This window comes from Chlamydotis macqueenii, chromosome 7, assembly GCF_036417535.1.
Source record: "Chlamydotis macqueenii isolate bChlMac1 chromosome 7, bChlMac1.mat, whole genome shotgun sequence".
NCBI lineage: Eukaryota > Metazoa > Chordata > Aves > Otidiformes > Otididae > Chlamydotis > Chlamydotis macqueenii.
The window spans coordinates 39,413,637-39,436,922 of record NC_141562.1 but is presented as its reverse complement, the minus strand read 5'-3'; the positions used below and the strand labels follow the sequence as shown (position 1 = coordinate 39,436,922).

Below are 23,286 nucleotides of genomic sequence, written 5' to 3'. Positions count from 1 at the left end.
TACCATAATCGTACAGCCCCATGTTGTAACAAGTAACGTCAGCAGCTCCTGAGAACATGCTGATATTCTGCCTTGCTTTTCTTCGTGGCTTCAGCCTTGCAGGTGTTTGTTCATGAGCCGTTCCTCGGTCGGGCCGGCCCACTGGCCTCTGTGGAAGTGCCACATGAGGTGTAGGGATGCCTGTGAAATGCTGCCTGGAGCGTGAACATCCGTACACAGTCGGGCAGCACTGTTCTGGATGGGGATCTCAAGCAGCTGGTACAGGAGCGTGCTGGGACACTGTGTACGGACGTGGTGGAAGCAAGAGCTGGTCAGTAGGCTGGTCATTCAGTCTCTGTTTCCTTAAACCCATATCCAGTGTCTTCCTCTGTGTGGTGATTGCTGCTGTACTTTCCCGTGAGCTTTCTGTGCTGGTGCCCACAGAGTCATGGACAGGCTGAGGCTGGAAGGGACCTCCAGAGGTCATCTGGTCCAACCCCCTGCTCGAGCAAGGTCGCCTAGAGCCGTCTGACTAGGACCTCTCCAGAGGGCTTTGGAATATCCCCACGGACAGAGCCTCCACAGCCTCCAAGGGCAGCCTGTGGTGTTTGTGGGAGAGCTGTCTGAACTGGTTCAGGGAACTAGTTTGGGTTAAAAGCATCTGCCTGCGCAGGAGGGGAGGGAAACGAGCAGGTGGCAGCCTGACACCCACGGTGCCGCTGAGAGAAGGGTACGCAGGACCACAGCCTCCCGGGCAAGAGGTGGGCCAGCCTCTCCCCATCGCGGGCACAGACCAGAGTGGGACAGGAGTTTCGTCCCTGTGATCCCCGCTCTGTGCCAGGAAAGGCACGAACTGGAGTTTTCCCCTCCACGTGTCAGTGCAGGGACCGGCATCACGGAGCTTGCTGCGGGTCAGCAGCCCGACAGCACTGTCCGGGTGAAGCTGACTGAATCCTCCTGCCTTCCCGAGAGCCAGCGCCCCAGCTGCGGCCGGGAGCCAGCGCGGCTGCTGGCCGCCCTGTGCGTGGGGCTGCTGCTGGGTGCGGTGGATGGACGGCCCTGGGGAGATGGCAGACAACCGGCCGAGATGCCCAGGCGTGCCTCGGCACGGAGCGTATCTTTGGTGCTGGCTTGACGTTCCTCCCTGGCTGACTTCCACTCCCTTGGCTTATCCTAGAAAGCTTGTCCCATAGCATGGCCGGCTAACACGCACCAAAACTCGCCTTCTGGGATTAGAGAGCGTGGTGAGATACAGCACGATCAGGTTAATGATCAGCTAACATCGAACCCGATTGAGCAGTGTGCCCTCCTTGTGTTCAATACCAAGTCATGGATGGAGGAATTTTTGTTTATTGCATATTTTCAAATTAAGCTTTTGTTTTGTTCAGCCTTTAGCATAATCCATTTCCAGTGTGTAAGTGAGGTTTCGATTTGGTTCCCGGTTTGGTTCTCTTGAAACTGGAGCCAACGGTGAAACGTTTTTAAAGCCCAGGAGGTAGTGTTCAGTATTTATCTGTTGAGATATTTTCATTTTCCCCAGCAAACATTATCGAGTTGTTGTAGATTCGCAGACGCGAGTTGTCTGCACAGAGCCGGTGCGGTGCAGTATGGCTTCTGGAACATTTTGTTTTCGGTTTAGACAGCACTGAAAAGTTGGGCTCAGCGCTACGGGAGGCCTAATTAGCTCGATCAGCGTATGCGCACCAGAATCATTAAGCGTGTGTTGCTGGGCTTAGCTTGGGAAGCAGGGATATCGAGTGCCGCCTGAGTGCACGTAATGAAGTGCAGAGCACGAAGAGTTAATCCTGCTGTGTGCTGCAATTTGTGCCATTGCAGTGTGAACTCGGCGTTTCTCAGTGTAGCGGTATCAGAAGTTAGCAGGAATCGGTGTAAGCTGTTTGCCGTTGAGCTGAGCAATCGGCTGGAACAAGAGTGTGAGCAGTGCTGTTATTAGCACTCGTTTTCCTGAGTTGGTAACAGTCGCTTCGACCCGCTCTGGGAACAAAACGATGCGGTAATTAATCCGCTGCATATGGCAGGGCAGGTTTTATTCTGTGGCCAGCGTCTCTTGGTTGGTGTGAACCACGGATGGGATCCATGGCACGGTGCTGCTGCTGTGGTGCTGTGCTCCCCTGGCTGCTGCTGGGCTTAGATCTTCATTTTCTCCTTATCATCAGTTCTGGTGACGGCATGTGAAAGATTTCTTGCTTTGTACTTTGGTTTCATGCGCTGTTTGTTTCCTCTTAGCTGGACCCTTTTTCCCGGAGGCTGGAGATACGAAAGGGCCACCTCCGCCTCTGCAAAGCCTAGCAGGAACAGAAAGCTTGAACTGGGCCCTTGTTCTGTGCTTCCCAGCAAGGAAAAACTGATGTGGACCCAACAGGCGGCAGCCTGGGCGCATTATGGCTACCAGCTTGCTGTGGAGCAGTCCTTCGTAAATGTGTAAAAACGACAAATTAAATGTGCCAGAAAAAAAAAAAAGTTTTTTTTTTTTTAACATGTCATCTTAAAATCTGTTTATTTTGGAGATATGTATGTAAAGAAAATAAAGAAAACCACAACCAAAGCAGATGAAAGAACCTCATGGCCAAGGGTGGTGATGGTTTCCTCCAGCTGAGGTAGCGGCGTTGGAAAACTTGGGTCGTCTCCTTTGCAGTTGTCGTTAAAGCTTTGCTCGCAGCCCGTGGGAATACCAGCCCTATTAATCTTGCTGCTGGGTGCGGTGTATGAAAAATGTAACGTCAGGGCACATTGTGCAGACTGTGGGTTTAGCGTGACGGAGCAGCATAAGAAATACAGACGGTTTAAATTTGGCCCATCCTCACGTGGAGCAGAGCTTAAAAATGGAAACTGCGGAGGGGGGCAGGTGCAGGGGGTGTGTGTTAATTCTGCTATGGGCTGAGGTGACCTATTTCTGCAAGTCTTTTTCAATTGCCAACTCCAGGCAATGAACATGTATTTTCTGAGCGGTGAATAATTTAGCAAGTTTTAAGTGATTAACATAGAGAAGAAGCTATGACATGAGAGGTAGCGCGCTTTCAGAGCACAATACGTTCCTGTGCAGGAGGGCAGCACAGATCCTGTGCATCCTTTAAATTCTGCAGATTCACTCCGAGAAGGTTCCTCCTGAAGGAAGATACGGGGTTTAGGCTTGTGCTCGTCCTCAGGACAAAGGTGAATTGAAGACCTGAGGACCTGAAGCAGTTTGGAGTGTCAGACCCTCCAGGGCGGCTTTGTCGCTCTTCAAGTTTTGTTTAAATTGGGAATTGAAATGATTTGAATAATTAACTTCTCATTTTGTGCTTTCCCGTGTACAATCAGAACCACAGGGTGAGGTAAGTCCATGAGAAGAAGCAGATTTTATTTCTGATGTAAAGCATTTGTTTATTATACTGCAAGTTGAAGACACTAAATGAAACTATTACTGTGGCGTAACTGTGAAAAAGTTATGTCCTTGTTGTGTCAGGCAGGGCTGGAAAATGGTTAATGCTTTAAAAGCTGGGCCAGAAAGCTACAGCTCATCCTGCTCTTTTCTTTTTAACGTACGTGAAATGGGGGTGGTGGAACCCTGGCCCAGGCTGCCCAGAGAGGCGGTGGATGCCCCATCCCTGGAAACGTTCCAGGCCAGGTTGGACGGGGCTCTGAGCAACCTGATCTGGTTGGAGATGTCCCTGCTCCTGGCAGGGGGGTTGGACTGGGTGGGCTTGAATGGTCCCTTCCCACCCGTTCCGTGATTCCATGTGTTATTGGTACTAGGTTTTATTCTATTTTATACAGAGCAAAGCTTTAACTGCACTCGTGTGGCGCTGGGCCTAACGGTTGAGTGCAGAGCGAGGGGCCTGCACCTGTCTCTTTGGTTGCCATGCTTTCTAGAAATTTCAAGTAAGGCAATTGAGTCTGGTTGACAGAATTGTTTCCCACAGAGCCGTAAAAACTGGCATTGATTATTTTCCTCATCATCTCTACTAGAGAAGCCCAGAGAAGCTTCCTGCTGTGTATACCCAGGAGTAGGGTAGGGCACACTGGCTTGCAGGTCCCTGTGGTAAGTTTTGCCCATGCACCATGAGCTGCGTGGTATTGGTCCTTCCCCATCTCTCTTGGAGCCTTATCCATCCCAGGTCCTGCTGGAGTGGCTGCCAAGAAAAAAAAAACAAGCCAGAAAATTGCTGTGGAAGAGGATGCCAGACGAAGAACTGGTTCTGGTCCTACTGGCTGGTGGGACGTCTCTTGTGGTGGGCCTCCGTGGGAAAGGGACGTTGGCGGTGTGCTCAGGGCAGAAGTCGCAGCAAACACAGCTCTCTGCAGGTCTTGAGACACATCCTCCTTCCACTCACATAGGGTTTTGCATAAGCTTAGCTGTAAACCCTGCCGGCATGCCGCTGTTTTCAGGATTCATCAAGCATCTCTGGATGGGCTTAAATATTTTACAGTTCAGATACAGCTCGAGGGTGCGGCGCAGGTTCTCTTCCCAAGCGTGGAGGCTGAGGAGTGCTGCAGGATCCATTTTTTATGAAGCGGCGGGTCTGGTGAGGAAGGCTGCAATGAAGTAGCAAGCCACCGTGCTGTTTCAACGTCTGCAGCAGCTGAAAGGCTCTGCGGAGTGTGGCCGGCCCCGCTGCGCCGCCGCTGCTTCTGCGGGGAGCCAACCCTTCTCTGCCCAGCTCAGCACCCTGTCCCTTTTGGGGAGGGACAGAGCCGGGGACTTGGGCATCCTCCATTCCCGCGTGTTACGTGTTCCTGGGGCTATGGCCAGTACTGAAATACAGAGATGCCCTTGCGTAACAGAGCTTGGGTTGGTGTTTTTTTAATTCTGTTTCCTTTCTCTCGTAGTCATAACGAGGACTCCGTACCGGAGAGGTACGTTCGGGTCAGCGGCTGCGCGTGCGATGCTTTGTGTGCAGCGCTGAGGGCAGGCTCCGGGGCTGCCCCCGCCCCGCCTGCGTGCCTGCCCCAGCCCCGCGGCTCTAACGTTCTGTTGGTGCGGCCAGTCTGCGAGCAGAGGGGTGCTGTCGCGGCAGCGGCATCCTGACACGCTGGCACAAAATTTAAGATGGGCGGCTGGTGTGGCTGCAGTATAAGGTGACGGTTAAGAGGATTTCTCCGAACAGACTGCGGTAACATAAGAGCTCCCTTGCTGGCTGCATAAAAAGCATTTCTCTGGAGTTCTGTTTAAGGACGTGAAATGGTGAAGTGGGGTCCCAGGAGGCTAGGCACACGACCCCATAGAGGGAAAAAATGTCCTGCATCAAAGGAATTCCTAATTAAGTTACTTTCTTAGGCTTTTAAAAGATCCATCTCTTTCATGTATCTTTAATTTTGGAGATGGTTCTTGAACTTCTACATCCTCAATTTTATTACAAACTCCCTAAACATTTCCTTCTTTTCTTCTTCCTCCTGCTTTCCGTATCATCACAGGAGTCTCTTACGGACTTACGGTTCCCTGAAGTTAGTCGTTACCTTCTCATAAAACTTGGAGGGTCGGAGCTGGCTTACTGTGGTAGTAATGAGTTTTGTCCTGGAAACAGTGTGTTCCTTCACGGGCTGGGTTTGATTTCTCATTACTGAAGGTTCCTGTGTCCTCCTATGAGAATTCCTTAATTGTGTTCAAACTGGCGTTGCTCAGCAAACCTTACCACTGCGGAGCCAAAGCATATGGCACGTACAGAAAACATCACCGTTTTCCCGTGGATGGGAGCGAGCTGAGGTTGACAAACCCAGACTTTTCTGTTGCGCTGAGCTTTCGGTCAGCTTTCAGTTTGAAATGGAAATGGCAGAGTTGCCCCAAACTTTGTTTTCAGCCTAGTTTTTTGATAAAACTTGAAACATTTTTTAAGATTTTTTTTTTTTTGTAATGAGTTTTGGCAGAGAGCTGTCGCTGAGCTGAAAAGCAGAGCGTTGCCCCTGCAGCACTGCGAGGGCTGTGGCACGCTCGCTGCTGGTAGGCCCAGGAACGCAGGCACCGAAGACCCTTCTGGTGGGCAGGGCTGGAGGAGCGCTGGGGAGCCGCCGTCCCGGCCGACGTACTGAGGGGAAGGTGGCCAGGCAGCGCTGACCCGGGCTGGGGGTTCTCCTCCTGTGCGGGTGGTGCGCGGAGCCGGGAGAACGGGCTGGAGCTTCAGCAGCGCTTCAGGGCAAAATGCCCATTTTGCCTATTTTACCTGAAATTCACAAATTTCAGAGGAGAGAGAAAAACTTCATTTTGGGTCAAACATGTCATTTTGTGTAATTATTTAGTCTTTTTACCTTTTAAAATTAAACTGCAAAGGAGATGTTACTGTACAGAAAAGTACTGTCAAGGTCAGTTTTGAAACCGTTCCAGAAGAAGGGAGACTTTCCCACCTCCCTGTGCATGGCAAAAAAATGAAATTAAGCGGAGGAGATGAATTCAGTGTTTCGGTACAGCCAGCTTTACAGTTGTTGGAATAGATTTGTCTGAAACTGTTCAGCTTTAGTAAGGTACCTTCTGTTCACTTTAGGGTTTTTAGCAGCCATAGCCTAGCCCTGCACACAACACAACCTAAATATTTTATAAGGCACCTGAAGTCATCCATTCATCATTTATAACATATGTCGCAAAAGCATTAAGTAACAGTTAGCAGATGTTTATCGCTAATGTTATGTTACTATAAACATGTGCTATACACTCTTTTTTATTTTTGGTAAATCAATTTTAGTTACTTGAAATTAAATTTTCTAAACTGTCGAGGTGGGGGAAAAAACCAACAAAAAACTGAAGGCTAGGGTACACGTCCAATCTGTCAGCCTGATAGAAGGTGGAAGCTGAAGTCGGTATGTAATTAGATTTATTTCCTAATACAAAATGCCATGCCTTCAAGGAAGGAGTGTGGTAGTACATTTTAATGGTAATTTCCACCATCTGGGTGAAAGGTTGGCCTGCTTGCCCCATTAGAAATGGGTGCCTGGTTTTGGATTCCTAGAGAAGAGGACGGGCACTGAAGAGCAGGACGCCTTGCCTGTTGACAATATAAAACCCATCGGTTGGTGTGAGCGAGCGCGGCGGTGGCCACACTGCTCCCAAGGCGTGGTCCTGCTCCGATGGGGACTGAACCAAGCAGCACTGTCCCCGTTCCTACCGGCTGTGGGTGTCCCCAACTCCGGCGTGTGAAAGCCCCGCGGGCAGGCCCAGCCTGCTGGCGAGCCTGGGCTGGGGAGGAGGGCCAGCCGTGCGGGGGGACCTGGCCTCGCGAAGCGAGGAGGTGACTGCGGGCAGGTTTGGTTCCCTCTTTTTTCCCTGTGCTGCTGGAAAAATCAAATTTTGTGATTGTGATGGAACTGTCCCAGAATGAAATGGCTCAAATGACCTTCCTGATCCTCTTGTTCTATTATGGGATAAAGAGCAGGGAGAGACGAAGAAAAATAATTACTAGTGCCGCGGTGCGAGAAGTGGTGATTATCTCACAAAGCCGGCCGGGCAGCTGCGCGCCGGAGCTGGCAGAGGCGGTGAAGGAAGAAGTGCTGCGGAGCCGTAGCTCGGCCGCGTTCGGTCCAGTCCTCCTCCCGCTTTCTGTCCTGCACCACCAGCGTGGCTTCCGTTATTTCCATGGGGTACGCGGCGATGGGGGCGGCCCCAGCGGGATGCCTCTGAGCGGGGCCCTGTCCCTGCAAGTCCCGCCTGGTCCATGCTGGGTGCCCCCAGAGACGGAGCGAGTCGGGGGGAATGTTGTGGGCGAGATTCCCTTTGTGCAGGGCTGACGTGTGTGATCGCAGGCACTTCAGGCTGAGCTTAAATTGGTCGCCATGGAAGATCAGTTCAGTGCCTTTTGCTGTGCCTGTGAAGCCACTCGGTTGGTTTATATGCCATTCCTGAAGAGTTTGTGTATCAGCTTTACTCTTCCTCCACCCAAGGTTACTTTTTTGCCCCACTTTTTCTTCCGTCCGTGGTCAAAAATACTAGCAGAAGGTACGAAAATTGGGAAAAATCTACCTTTCCTTTGCTATATAATCAGTAAAGCTCATGTAGACCATCAGTGGTGCTCAGACCCCTACCAGAGCTGCCAGCTCTCTGCCAGGGGCCAGGCCTGAGGCTGGGCAGCCAGGGCTCCCTCCCAGAGCACCGGCCCTTCCTCACTCTTCCCAGGAGGAATTTTTTGCCTGGCAGGCTGGAGAGGCACCGGGGTTGCTGCGGTGAGGGCAGTTGTTTTCTCTGCCACATCAGCCTTTCCTCGCAGGGTCCTCCTGCATCAAAGCCTGCACCTCAGCGTTGGCTTCCGAAACACGCGCCTGCCCCAGGAAATGGGTCCAGGTTTGTTACGATGACAGATCCAAGGAACTGGGATAAAAAGGGTGCGTGCCTGTTCTTGCTGGTAAGGCTCTAATTAGCAGCCCTTCCAGCCCAATGAGACAATACTGTGATCAAAGGCCTCGGCTCTGCTCTACTTGAGACTCAGTGCGCTGGAGGAGTTTGGTTGTTTGCCAGGGAGATTTTGTTCCAGCTGCATATAAAGTTTTCCCTTACAGGTTTAACGTGATGGTTCTGCCCTGGGAGAGCCTGTGGTCGCTGTTGATGGGAACAGACCAACTTGTGTCCATGGTGGAGCACGGCTGCCTGTGTTCCGGGCAGCGGCTCCCGAGCTTTTCTGCAGGCGGAGCCTCCTGGTGCAGGAGGGTTTGCTTTTGGTGGGTGCCTCTGCCGCCTGCCAGCACAGCACCCGGCTCCTCCCCTCGTCCAAGCGGCCGTGGTAGGCGCGGTAGGCGTTGGTGGAGCCGCGTGGCCGCAGAGACCCCGCAGTGGGCCATCGACACCCACCCCCAGCCTGGCTGGCGGGCGGTGGCCGAGGTCCCCAGGCCTGGAGCCATGAGGGTTCTGTCTGCCGTGGGCTGATGAATGGTTAGCATTGGCCTTGCTGCCAAGTAACGAGAACTTTACGGAGCGGGTGGCGTGGGAGCGCTGTGGGAAGGCTCAGGGGCTGGGGAGCAGTGACCTGGCCGGGGCCCAGCAAACCCCCAGGGCCGAGGGGGTGGGGTGCTGCCAGCCCGGAGCCCCCCACTCTGCACAGCCCGTGCAGGGACGGCCCTGAGGCCGGCCGAGCCCCGGCACTCTGCCTGCAGCGTGGATCCCTATTCGACTTCTGCCTTTTCCTCTGTCACTTCTGCTGCTCTGTAACTTGCTTGGAAGCTGTTTAACAAGCGGTGCCTGCGTGAAACGGGCCATTTACCAGCGAGCTTTGCCGAGAGGCACTGCCCTTCTGGAAATACCAGCTGGACGTGCGGGAGCACACAGGAACAAAACCTCTTCGGTGTTGGCCTCGGGGTGTTGGTTGCTGGTTTCATTTTGGGTGGTCCACAGGGCTCTGGCACGCGTTGCGCGCAGGCTGCCCTCCTGCAGCCAGCCCCGAAAACGTCTCACCCCGGAGCTGCGGCAGGCTAATCGCTGTGAAAGCTGCATGGCGTACGTGAACAGCCTACCGCACCCCTCAGCCTGCGATGCAAAGCACATGCTTGTCTCCTGTGCTTTTGGCCAAGACCACTGTGAACTCATTAGTGCTCGCTAATCGGGACGCACGGAGCGCTGGGCTGGGGGTTAATGAATAACCCCTCTGCCTCCCTGGGTTGTCATTACAAAGTTACGTAGGATTTCTAACAGGAACAGGGTTTGTGAAGCACGCAGAACACAAGGGACAAGGTGCTGTGTTTTTCTCCGCGATCCCTAGTGCCTCCTCAGCTCCTTGATGAAGCAGCAGATGCGTGTGATATGCCTGCACTCCTTTGGAAGGGTTCCTGGCCAACGCAAGCAGTATTTTTGCACTAATTAGGAATGGTTTCTGGCCAATGCAAACATTATTGTACTGAGTCTTCCTAAAATGACTTTGCAGTTGCTTTGCATGGTATATTTGATTCCTTACAGAGTCGCAGAGATTAATTTTTGTTCATACAATAACTCACTGTTCTTACATGACTTCAGTGTTGCTTCCTAATAGTATGTTTGAATCCTTCGTTTCTGAAGGGGTTCATTTGCAGCACTGGTCTTGTATTATACCTTTAATTTATTTCATTATCTGCCAGCATTCCCTGAATTCCCGGGTAGTTAATGCTCACTTGAGTTTCCTGTCAGTCTTATTAGACTGTATTTCCATTTTGCTCACCCTTGTAATCTTCTCTCTGGATACGAACAGGCAAAACAGATCAGCCCGAGATGCTGGAGGCCGAACATACTGCTTGTGCTTTTTCCAGTGATGTGAAGGAAAGCAGTGGTTTTTCGCGCCATATGGAGCCTTCCAGTCAGATAAAAATGGATGCCTCGCGTTCGAAGGGTTTCGCGCTTTGGGAGGCCTGCTGATAGCATTCCCCATTGCCTTTGCTCCCTCTCTCCGTCCAGTACTTCTGCCTTTCCCCCAAGCTGCTTTACCTCGTCTCTAACCACAGTCTCACTTTTGATCTCCCCAATCCTCCCGATCTTCCCAGCTCACTCAGGTTCACCCTCCAATTTGAAAGCTTTTCATACTGACTCCTCCCAGTCCCTGAGGTCGTCCTGCCTTTCTCTCCCGCTGTTTTTAGCAGGCTTGCCGCTCCTCTGGAAATTTGCTGGGGTTTCCGTTTGCAGAGGTGCCTATGCTTCCCTTACAGGCTCTCCGTTCTGCTCGATCCCCTTGCTCAGGCCCTCCCTGTTGCTCCAAAAGCTGCTCCTCGTCCTGTTAACCCTGCTGTGGGTCCTTTCCATCGGCCTCTGACTTTCGCGCCCATTCTCCTCCGTTGTGGTGGCCGTGTTCCCGGCACGGCCAGGCCGCTGCCCGCTCTGTCCGCCCCTGCCTCCTGGCTGGCAGAAGCGGCCTTTCCTTTCTGGCTGGAGTCGATGTGTGCGATGACTTTTCAGTCTACGCCGTAACTCTCTCTCCTGTCAGCTGAAACCCTCGGCGTTTTGTGGCAGCAAACTTGTGGTTACTGTGGCCACATTGAGGTTCCTACATCAGTTACCGTGGTGCTTTCTTCCGAAGCTCGATGGCAGTCACATTATGGGTAGACAAATGCTATTAATTATGCCAACCTACAGAATACATTGATAGAAAGAGAAAGTTGATCGAGCCATACTGGCCCTGCAAATTTGCTGCTACAGGACTCAACAAAGAGTTTCTTAGGTCTTTAGCGTTGTAGGGAGTCGTTCTTGGAGTTCAAACTGCCCTGTTTTTATTGATGAAGTTGGGAAACATGCAGATAAGCAGTGAAAGGTTGACTCGATCCTTAAAACGTGATTTTTAATTTTCTTTTTTCCCCAGATTTGAGAATTTTGGATACCGAGTTTACTAATGGCATCCATTGTTCACCTGCTGTTGGACATTGATACCAGGTCCTGATGCTGAACCCTCACTGGGTGTCTGCTGTGTACCTGAAGTTTTATGGTAGTTTTTTTATTGAGCCATACTTTTAGATACCTTGTAAATAAATGCAGAATAAACAGCAAAAATAACAAAAACATTCATATTTTTAAGATAGTAGAGACAAAAACCTAATTTTTTTGCATCTTACATTGAGGCACAGTTGTCTTTCTGTGTGAAGAATTTTTGCAGAGAAGCATGTTCTTCGTTCTCTTTATTTCATCAGAAAATAGAAGCTGCGCATCCAGGCTGCTTTATCACCCAGTACATTTTGTGACTACAATGAAATCTTAATTACAGAGATGTCAGCGCAGCACCTGGCGCTCTCTTGTGAAGTGGGCTGGACCGGGCTGCGTGAGGGTTGGTGAGGTCCAGCGCGCGCGTGAAACCCTGCCATCCTGCTTTTCATGCCTTACTGGGGACCGGGAACAAACCCACGGCAAACTAAGCGAGTCCCAGTCACAGTATTTATCTTTATTTGTGATTCACAGTTTGTCACTTGATGGCAGGGAGAGTCAGGGAGAGACACGTCTCTCTCGTGGCAAACACCAGCGTCTTATGTCCAGCAGTCCACGCACCTGTGGAGCTGCTGTATTGAGAAAAGAGCTGTTAGAGGAGTCAATAGGAATAATTAGCGAGGTTTTTTTCATGAGGAGCTAACAAAATACCCATTGGGGCACCTCAGCACAACAGATGGCATTGGGCTGCGGTGTGACTGACAAGTCGGCGTCCTTGTGCCGCAGTGCCACGCTCACTCACGTTCATACATCGCCGATGGTGTTCAGGTCCCTCTCCCTCTCTCCTGGGCTCCTCCGGTTCAACCTCAAGCCAAAACCATTTCTGTGCTTCCGGCTTGTGACTGTCAAAACTGTGCCACGCTGAAGTCACAGTGGTGGGTGGGTTCGGTCCTGGGAAGAGGCAACAGCTGTCATCTCGTGCTGGCTGGAGCGCGCGTCGTGAGATCCTCCGCTGGCGCCCGTGACTCAGGCTCGTACCCATCACCCCCAGATAATCAGCTCTTCTGGTTGCGGGTGAAAGACAGCTTTCTCTTGTCAGCTCGCAGAAAGTGGAGTCTCTGGAGCATACGTGATTGTTCAGGCAGGTTCAGGATGTCTATTTTAGGGACAATCACACATTCTGTAGTGATACGTTGTCATTTTTAGAAATCCAGTGTGTTGCGCACAAAAAGCAGCATGCTGCTACTATGACTTTCTTCCTCAAATGTTGAGATTTATGTTTTCTTTAATGAGATTGCTTACTAATTCATGAAGAAAATAATGGAACTGAAAAAAACAGTCGGTGCCTGTTCATCTAACGTCATCTGAACTTCAGATCAGCAGAACTGTATATTTAATTTATTAAAAGTGACATTTCTGCTGATAGGTTCAGGGGCCTGGTGAATATTCATATCTAGATTTGTGTCTTGGCTGCTGACTAGAACATGCTTTCTAGATCGCTTGTAGTCATGGATACAAGGAAATGACACTTTGGATTTTGTTTTCTCAGCGGCAATGCTTTTTTAAACAATATTCCAAACATTATAGTAAAGAATTGTCAAAAACTGTCCTCCTGGCGTGTGCCCGTGCACAGGGTTTAATTGCCAGGGAGGAGCTGTGCTTTAAAGATGCTCGCTGTAGCTGGATTTCCTCTTTAAGTATTTCTTAGTGACAGAACTACAATTAATGGATTTGCTTCCATGTGAAAAAAATTGAATCCGTTGCCCCAACTGCTTCAGCATTGCATCTGCTAACGGTCTGGATTTCAGGAGGAATATTTACGAACAAGATGTAGCTGCGGTTACACATTGCTCACTACGGTCTCTCTAATGGGAGCGGTAGGTCAAAACTCAATAAAATGCTGCCTGTGGCTGCAGAGTGCTCCTTCCAGGGCTGGGTTTTGTCAGACAGGAGGGAGCAGGCGACCAGTTTGCAGCTCCTGCAGCAGCTCGGACGAGCCAGCCACCAGCTCCATGCGTTACCCGCATCCTTGCCAATATCTCGTGGCTTCTCAGCCCAAGACCCGTCCAGTCCTGCTAAAGGAAGGAGGTTCGCCCACAGAGAAGGGGAGGGATAAGGAGATGACACACCACTCATGTAGCTGATGGGAGGCACTGGTTTCCCCACGTGGTCTTTCATGGAGTCTCCTGGAGCATCCCGGGGGAGGAGACGGTGCATGTGCCCTTCAGCGTCGCTTATGGAGTGGACTGGGAGTGCCAGGAGATACGTGGTAGGAGCTGGCCCAGACCCTGTTTTTTATTTCATTTGGCAAAGGTTTCCGAGTTCTCCTGCAGAAAATGTCCCGCAGAAGTGACAATAACAATATTTTGGAGATAAGCCTAGCACAAAAGGGTAATAGGAACTCCCCGGGCGTGCGTGGGCTTTTGATTCATCCTCAGAGATGACAGATGTGCATTAAGATCTGGGAGAGGGACTTGGAATATTTATAGTGAATTCCTTGCTCCCACTCTTCCTGTGTGAATTGATCTCCACTGCCTGTCAACCATGGGTTCAGTGCTCTCTGTGGACCATCTCGTGCATCCGTCACGCTGCAAATCCCTGAGCCTGTGCTGAGCATTTATCTTTGTCCTCTCGGGAGGAATTTCTGAGGGTCCCTTGCGTGGTCAGGGTCTCGTGGCAGAAGTGTTCAGGGCTGATGGGTGCAGCTGAGCAGGGTGCAGCTTGGTCCCCTGGCAAGCTCCTCCTAAACATGTCCAGCCACTTCGGGAGCACAATGGGTGTAGAACAGAACAGACTAGTTCATCGGGCGGGACCTACAACGAACATCTAGTCCAGCGCCTGACCGCTTTGGGGCTGACCAAACGCTGAAGCGTGTGCTCGTGCGGCAGCGGCACTGATGTGTGCGCACCGTGGGCTTCGTGTGCAGCCCTGCCGCTCGCTGAGCTGCGAGGACCGTGAGGAACTGAGGTATGAGGAGGCCATTTGTGACATGGGAGTACTGCTGTGTCCTTTACACCGGCTTTTGTGGTGGGATTTGTTTATTTGTTTGTCTGTGAGGCACTCCAGCTGTACGGCAATGGGGATTATCTCGTTATGGGTATAACTAGACCTGTCTTGTTTAGTTATTTAATACTGATATTAGATTAGATCACAGCAGTAGTTTAGTAGAGGTGATTTTGTTTACAGTGTTTGCCAATCAAGGCGATAGCTGAAGTGTTACAGCTGCACTGTCCTTTCTTGTCATTCCTCCTCACCGTGGCTCTGGAAAACACAACAGATGGGGTACCGATGGGTTTGCCCATGAAGTGAGTGGAGTCAGTCCCCATCCTCTAAACGCTGTCCTTCGGAAAGCGCAAAAACCAGACCAACCGGCTGTTGGATGTGCAGGAGCAGCACGGAGCCGGGCACGCGGAGAGTGGCAATCCGCGTGTTCTCCGCTCCACCGCGCTCTGAGTTTGCCCACACGCTTACGGCGTCTCTGTGAGACTCCTCCTGTGCTGACACAGGTCGAAGCTGTGCCAAACCCCTTGCTCAGCAGCCTACTTCAGCCTCTTTGCTGGCTACTTCAAGCAGGTGAAAAGACACTGTTGGAAGAAAAACAGCTCCTGTCCTGCATCGTCCCCGGGAGGCAGTGACTTTCAATAAAAGCTTGGCCAATGCTTTTTAGTTGTCTCCTTGTCTTCTTTTTAAATATAAGACCTTCGCAGTAAAGCATTTACAAATTTAAATTCTTTTTTCTTTACCTTGTAGTGAACTTTGACCACTTCCAGATTCTCCGGGCGATTGGGAAGGGCAGCTTTGGCAAGGTAGGCTCGAGCGCTTGCTCTTCAGTTTGCTCGTATGTTTTCTCAGGTGCCTGCTGTTACGTGCTTACAGTTTGCTGAAACGGTAACGGTGTTGGAATAGGCTGCTTTTGTTGTCAGATGATGGCTGCTAAATAAACACAGGAAAAAGGTGTTCAGCGAAATACCTTGTTGCCGTTTGGCATTGCTTTAATTCTTGGTACCTTGGTGAAACGGGTCTATTTTAAACTGCCAGCGCGATTGTGACTATTTCATGGCAACTGTTCCGTGTGTTTTCTGTTCCCTGAGGGGGTTTCTAAGTCGTGAGGGGGGACGGTAAGTCAGGGGGGTGTTGGAAGTTGTTCCCAGTGATTAACTGAGCTGGCATGATGTGGTCAAGAGGGTTCTCTGAAGCCCTGGGCTGTTTTTCCCACTCAGAAATGAGTTATGCTGAAGAGGTTTTGTTGTTTATTTTTAACAAGTTTTTTATGCCAAGCGTGTGGGAGAAGGTGGGAGGTGATGATCAAAAAGCTGGAGAGCTCTGGAAATCAGTTACTGGTTGATTTCCTGGTTTTATTCCTTTTTGTTCCTTTTTTTCACTGGCGCTCTGTCCCTGTGTAGGTAACTATTTGCCTACTTCTGTCACGGCGTTTTACACCAGTTTTTTGCACTGGAGGCACGAAGTTCAGTGTGCTTGTGCGCGTGTGTGTTTATATGTCCTTGCGCACGCACGAGCCTTCGTTGCCTTGGTGCTGTTCTGGAGGTATTTTGTCCCCTGCATTTTACTGTGCCCGGCAGCAGCTGTGCCCCTGTGCTTAGCCAGGACGTCTGCATCCCATGGACGGGAGCTGCAGGAGCGATCACCCGGCGATGACTCAGGAAAACTGTGGAATTTGGTTGTCATAATCTCCTCACGTGATGTGTCTGGTGTGGGGCTTTGTGCCAGGACTGGGTGTTAGCGTGGGGCAGGGAAACGGCCTTTGGAATAGTGCAAAATGTGCGCTGTTGGACTTGTGAAAGAGCACAGACCAGTGCAGAGGATGGTGCAAGCGTCTGTGTCTCCACACGCTGCCGAAATAAACTGAAGGCAACCTGAGCCATCAGAGGAAAGCTGTACCCTCGCTCGTTTCCTTCTGGGCTGGCCATCTTGGCCAGTTTCTGCCCACCTTGCTTTGCTCGGCAGCTCGTACCGTGAGGGTAAGAAAGTCTGAATTTGGTGCAGGAGATGAACTGACCCGTCCTTTGCTTTTTCGCTCCAGCCCTAACGAGGCAGCGTCACACCGGGCGGTGGCCGCGTGAGCAGCCTGACCTGCTGCATTTGCTGCTCGGAAACTTTGTTCAGAAGCTTGGAAACTTTGCAAAAGCAGAAATTTCTCATGAGATCTGAGACTGTTTGGCCAGAAGATCCCAAATTTTTACCGATTACTGAAAGTCTGTTTTCAGATACTTTAAATACATTAAGTGGCATCGGTCTTGAGAAACAGTAGCAGTGCAAAATCCAACTACAGGCTCCATCAGGTAGGGTCCAGCTCTTCTCAGAGTGAAGAGCATGGACGCTGTTAGTAATAGTGCTGTCATTAGCACTGCTTGCTAACGAAGATGTTCCATCGCAGCCTCAGTTGGCTGATGAAGGCTGAGATCTCTATTACACTGTTCTGGCGTGCTTGGGGCACAATCTACCCACGCAAATTCCTGCCTGGCTTCACTCTCAGTCCGCATGGGATCAGGGCTAATGCAGCTGTAATGCCGAGTAGTGTGCGAGTCGCGGGGAGGGTGGCTCTAACTAGTCACCCGTATTTGCAGCCATGTCTCTTGAGCCAGAGCTGAAAGCTGCCAGCAGAGCTGTGTCAGATGTCTGAGGTTACATTAGATGATGGAGGATGAATAAACCCAAGCTCAGGTCCTTTCTCAGGGTCTCACTGGGAAGGCAGAGCAAACAGCGCAGGAAGGTCTCCGCAGACGCTTGTGGTGAGAACGGGAACTCTTGGGTCTTGTGACCTCATCATCAAAGACCAAAACCTAACTCAGAGTCAGGGCTGAACTACGACAGAGTCCTACTAAAAACCAGCTCGTATGAGAAGGCTCATACTTCCAAGCGTAACCTTTCCAGAGAAAAGAGGTTTTGTTCTGTTGAGCGGCAGTACTTGGTGCTGGAAAATTAATTCTGCTCAGAAGATGAAAAGGAGAAAAAAATATTCTTGTCCCAGGGCAGGATCTTTCTGTCTTTGAAGAGAGCTGCTCCTCATGGCTGCTTCCTTTTCTGTTTATGTTAACAAAAGGTTAAGTCTAGCTCATAGCAGTCTATCAGGCATCAGAATTGTGTATACACTTTCAACGAAATGCCGAAATGATTCATCTGTCATCTTTCTGGATCATTATGTCAATATGCTAAATTTCCTTTGATACTGAGAAAAGCTTTTCGCATTTACAAAGTCATTTACAACTTGCATTTAATTACAGGAAATGCAGAACTACCTATCTGAGAACTCTTACCTGAAATTTATGAGGAATTCAGCGGCTTTGGTTGGTTTCAGCGCTGTCTGCCCAGGTTCAGGGAGGTATTTAGGAGCCAGTGTCCCATCCACCTCAGCACGAGGGTGTGGGCCCTCCGTGGGCGATGAGAGAGCTGTGAGGTCTGTGACGCCGTCTGATCTCGCAGTGAGGGGACGCGGGGGCAGCAACCCACCTGGGAGCTTTGGGCAAGGCATTGGCCTTCCACTCGCCGTTTGTCGTCTCTCAGACAGACTGCAGCCCCCGGGACAGGACCCGGACCAGCTGAAGGGAAAGGGCACTCGGAAATCGCTTTTGAAGAGACCGGAGAGCCCTGAGCTGGGGCTCTGGCAGATCTGCAAAACCAATTTCTGTTTGCTAGAGATGGGTTTAATCATCTTTAGCATACTATTAATCAAACTAAGGTCACGCTCAAGTCCGTGTTTACTCAAGTTAGCAAATGTGTAATATTTTCCGTACGTGTTAGAGGTAATAGGATTTGATTTTCAGTGTTTTCGTAGGAGCGCTGTGTTTCTCCTGTAGCACAACTCCTTTCTCAGGCAGCAGCAGTTGCTCGGGGGCTGGCCGCTCCGTTGCCGTTACCCAAGGAGCAGTAGCCAGGAAAGGACTTCCAGAACGTGAGGCAACTTGTGACCCCCTGTTTTAGTGGGAAATGCACCCTGAGTTTCATTGTGCTTCACAAGAGATGTGATGAGACCTGGAAATCGCAGAAGGCGTTGGTTGCATTGCAGATATCCCCATGTCTCCCTTCTTAAAAATTGACCTCTCCTGGCTTAACAGTCCTTGTCCGTTCGAACCGGGAGGCGGCCGAGAGAGTGTTCGCCCTCGTATTCCTCCTCCCACCTGGGCTTCCCTCTCCGTTCTCCCTCGAATCAGCCGCTGCCACCTTTTCCAAGGGATAAAGAACTGGATAGGGTTATGGAATTCATTATTTCCACTTTACCGCTGTGAAGAAACAAAAACATCTCTGAAGTTCTTCAGCAGGGATTTGTGTCTTTGCTGTTGGAAGCGGGGGATTAAGCCAGGGGATGAGGGCTGGAATGAGCAGCCACACGAAATGAGGTGTTCCAGAGACAACAAATACGTCTTGGCATGGGTGGGCCTGTGCAGGAGCCCACAGGAGCCTGGGTGGCCTTGCTGTCGTTGTTCTTCTTCTTTTTCTTTTTTTTTTCGTTGTTTTGAGTAATTTTTGAAGTTTTAATGGAACCTGTGAAGGTGCGCGTGGCACGGCGGCGGGAGGCAAGCGCGTCTGCGGGTGTGGATCGGGCAGGGCAGGGGCGAGAGGTGGCCAGGAGGGACGGCCGTCCTCAGCGCGGGGGGCAGGCGGAGGTGGCCGTGGGCAGCCCCCCCGGCTCAGGGGTGCTGGGGAGGCCCTGCTCGCGGAGGGTGGCTTCTCACTGACCCTCCCAGAGCCAGCTCGCTTGGAACGTGGCTCACTTTGTAAAAGTACCTGAACTTCATGATTCTGTTGTTTAATAATTCACACAGCCTGAAGCTGGGTATAGAAAAGCTTTAATCCATTTTCTAAAGGTCATAAATGCCCACCCAGTAGATACACGGTAAATAAAATTCCTGTAAAGTCTGTTCTCAACTGAATCCCTCTTTGATATCAGCACAAGCTTCATCCTTTTTCTTTTTTTCTAACTTTATAAATGTTGGATTTTTCCCCTCAAAGAAAGGCTAGAAACCTAATCCTTTGATATTAAAATGCCATCGATATTTTTTGCCCTTCTTTTTTCCTTTGCTGTACTGGAGCTCACGTGAAGCCGAGGGTTTGTCCTTGCTGCAGACCGGCTCTCAAGAGGTGTCCCTGCGGACACCGGCCCCGCCACTCGCACGCTGGTGTCGGAGGGTGGCGGGACCAGCTGTGTAGTCAGGAGGCTCCGGAGGTGAAAATGCGTTTGTTTTTTCAAAGGACGGTGTGGTTAGCTGAGGGGGCAGCCAGACGAGGGGTGTCTGTGGGTCCCGGGGCACTGAAGAGCCTCTGGTGTTTGACCACCCAGCCCTGCCCGGGTGAGGTTTCGCTGGGCGGCCGTGGCCCTGGAGAAGGGAAAGGCCTGGCTTGCTGTACCGTCGCCATCCAGGCACCGTCCTGCTTGGCCCCAGAGCTGCACAGGGTGATGTGCGGGACATGGCAGGTCCTCCAGGCAGGAGATACCCAACTGCAGGAGTAGCGCTGTGAAGGACGTGCTTCACCATCGTGTCCGGCGCGGGAGCAGCTCCCCTGGCTGGGGAGCACATCTGCCCCAATCCCTCGTCTGGCAGTGACCACGAGTGGGTGTGTGAGCAGGCACGGAGCACACGGAGCATGGTCTGCCCTCTGACACAGCCTCTAGGTAGTATTTACTGATTTTTTTTCTCTTGGATGTTGATAATCTGTAAGTGTGTCATCGGTAAAAGCCAGGGGAGATAAAATGGCAAAGAATGAGAGGCCGAAGCGATGACGTGCTCCAGCGCTACCTCGCTGCCCAGATCTCGGGTGGTGGGGCAGCAGCAGCACGATTCCAGAGCAGAAAATGCTGCTGAGTGGTCTCGAGTGACGGAGTGAGCGGTGACTTCAGCTGGAAGGAGGCCGAGGACGTGATACTGTGTACCCCTCCGGGGACCTGTTTGGGGTTTCTGAGGGATCAGGCTTCATAGACAGTGATTTATAGTAAAAGCTGCCCACGTTTGTTATTATTATATACGCAGTGCCTTGTTAACATTTGCATTAGAAACTGCCTGGGGTTTGTTTCAGCCTCCGTCGTTCCCGGTGGCTGAGTCACGCCGGCGTGGGACGGGAGGTGGGACCGATGCTTGCGCCAGCAGCCGGGTGGCTGCGGACAGGAAAGCGGTGTCAGAGAGCGGAGGGTGGAAGCGCTCTTCTCCACCCAAAACCCTACTGATGGTCCCTGGGCCGCCCCTGCAGGTCTCTGCACGCGGGTGGGGACTTGCCCCAGAGCAGAGCGCCGTGGTGGGGTGGCATCGCCATCCCTGGGGCTGCGCGGCTGCTGCGTCCCCCGTCTCGGCTGTCCCTTGGGATGAGCTTGTTGACCTCATACTTGCGGAGCCTCTTTGCTTCTCCCCTGAATTTTGGTCATTTTCTCTTGTCTAGTCCTCTTTTGCCATCACAGTGAACCAACACCGTGACGATCTAGTGCCCTGTTGCCAGAACAAAGCTTGTCTCCCCTAACTCCTGCGCAGCAGCGAAGCCTCATTTGGGGTGATGAATTCGTGAGGATTTCCTAGTGTCTAATAAGATGGTTTAATTAATGATGGAGCTTTTCCCTCCTCCTGGATCTCTTTTGTGTTGTCTAGTTGGTTTTCACAAAGCTGAGAGGAACGTTTACATCTTTGAGATGTCCATCACCTGTAAAATCTGACTGAAACTGGCCAACGTTCCTAAAAGTCAATAGGGCTGAGTATGAAAAAAGTAATCCCAGGACCTCATTTTCTTAGGAAAGCAGACGCAAATGTTCAGTTCCTGAAGCCGTCAGCAGTCCAGCAGGCTGGATCCCTCCTGGCGTGAGCCAGCATTATAATGCGCTGGTCCCCACCTCCCCGGGGGATGTGCTGCTTCAGAATGTCACAGCACTGGCGGTGACGCCTCGGGATGTGCCAGCACTGTTTACATGTCGTATCTTGGCGGCGTGATAAACTGTCACTAGCAATTGTAGTGGTGGGAAGTGATGGAAAAGGGTAGAAGAAGGATGTTGAATGGTCCTGCTCCCCATTTCCTCACTCTTGGCTCACTCTCATTCTTTAATGTTGTTGGCCCTGGGGATGTCACTGGTTCCTGCCTCTGATATCCGCTTCCAAGCTGGTTTTTTTGTTTTTTTCCCTGTTTTTTTTTCCTTCCCCTACTGCCTCTGAACTGCACAAATCGAAGAAAAGAGGAAACATGAAATATAGATGCTGCAGCTTCTAAGGCAGGCCAGCCTTCCTCAGACCCCGGACACTGTCTCAGGGCCTCCTCAGCCCTGAAGCCACCCAGTGATCAGCATGTACTGCTTCCCTACCGCAGTCTGCAAAAAGGTCGTCAGTGGGAGGAAGCCTAGACAGCAAATCCATAATACACCTTCCGCATGACATGTTTGTGTAAAGACTGTGAAGTTCTTGTTTGCTGTAAAGAGTGAAATGATGCAGTGCCGTTACAGCGTAGGCAAAGAAACAAACCCCAAGAGGCTACAGCTCAATCCTGTGAGCTGGAGGCACAAAGCCAGGCTTTCTTAGGGGCATTTTCTCTTTTCCCCCACCAAGTCCCCTCTCAGGGTCCCACGGTTGTCTCCAGCTGCCCAAAGTGAGAGCAGCAGTGAAGACCCTTTGGATGGGAATGTTCAGCGTGATTTTAAAAGGGCACAGGAGAACAAGGTGACTGTTGCAAATCTATGTTTCGTTACTAACCCAAGCCAGCTCTCTGGCAATTCCGGACCGCAGGCTGCACCCTCGGGACGTCTCTCTGCCGTGTTCCTTGCCTGGTTTCCTTTACCGCATTAGCTCTGCCTGGACTTGGTTGGACCTTTAGCTCTTGTTTGTCTCCTTCTGCCAGACAAAGCCCGCCCTGCGTGTCCCGGCTCTGCAGGCAGCACAGCTTTCGTTCGGCTTTCCCCGCTGTCACTGCTGTTTCACTGCAGTCTCATTTCTAGGCCTTTGATTAAGGAGACCATTTTGTGGATCAGCATATGCTGTCTGTTGAGTGGCAGATGTCTTTGAATCAAACACTGATGCTTGTGTTCAGGAGGGCCAATCTAATGATGAGGTAAGGAAAGGTAGAGCTAAAGGTCTTTGAGGGGAGGAGGAAATGTGGCAGCTTGGGAGATCTGCCGATTCTGCAGGAGCCCTGATCCGATCACCCGCGCTGCCCATCGTGTTGCTGGCAGCAGAGGTGGAGGAGTGAGAGCTCTGGAGGCCTTGTTCTCTAGTGTTACCCTTCAGAGAAGCCCCGTTCGGCTGTGCTCCGCTGTAAGCTACTGTTGTGGTTCACCCCGCTCGGGACCAAGCTACGCCGCCTCTCGCTCGCTCCCCCCACGCTCCAGGGAATGGGGAGATAACAGAACAGAAACGGAGGCGGGAACCCAGGAGGCTGTGCCTCGTCTGTGGCAGCAGCGATCTTTACCTGCCCTCTGCGCCAGCCGTGCGACAGCGCGCAGGCTGACGGTCACGTGGCTGACGCACAGAAGTCTTTGTGCTAAAGTAAAAAGATGCGCCCTGCTTTGCTGGTGTTAATTATAAATTTCTCAGTGCCTTAAATATGGCCAGCATTTGGATCATGTTTTTGTTCTGACAAGCCATCAGACAGCACGCCCCCACAAGCTCGTTAATTGAACCAAGAGCATGCAGTGTTTCAGCATCAGATGCAGGATTTGGCAACATTACAATGGAAGCCACATTGGACGTTAAAATCATCTGCAGGTCCTTAGGAGCTGCCGCGTGTGAGTTTGGGATGTTCTGTTACTGCTCGTGGTCAGACAATGCGATTGCCGACCACTTAGTGTCATAAATGCTAAGGAACAACGTCCTCCGTTCCTATGAAATGATGAATATATCAGCGTGATACAGCTGCTGTTCCCGAAGCACTTTTGTAAGAGCTTATTAAAGCCGGTATTGCCTGGGTTTCCCAGAGCGCTATGGGTGCACTGGCTCTGGCACCCCAGGCAGCACCACAGTTCGGTGATGTGTGCTGGAGGAGACTTTCTCCGTTTCTTCACGTGATGTGTTTCTTCTTCGGGGTTGGACCAGCATTCAGAG

At 51.3% G+C, this 23,286-nt stretch overlaps 1 protein-coding gene across 1 annotated transcript in view; it reads left to right on the top strand.

Moving 5' to 3' along the window:
- STK32C (serine/threonine kinase 32C) overlaps positions 1 to 23,286 on the top strand; it is an 82,368-nt gene that overhangs the window by 28,668 nt on the left and 30,414 nt on the right. The window contains exon 2 of the mRNA XM_086752532.1: positions 15,017 to 15,072. Coding sequence (XP_086608658.1) covers positions 15,017 to 15,072 — 56 coding nt within the window. The remainder of the gene's footprint in view (positions 1 to 15,016; positions 15,073 to 23,286) is intronic.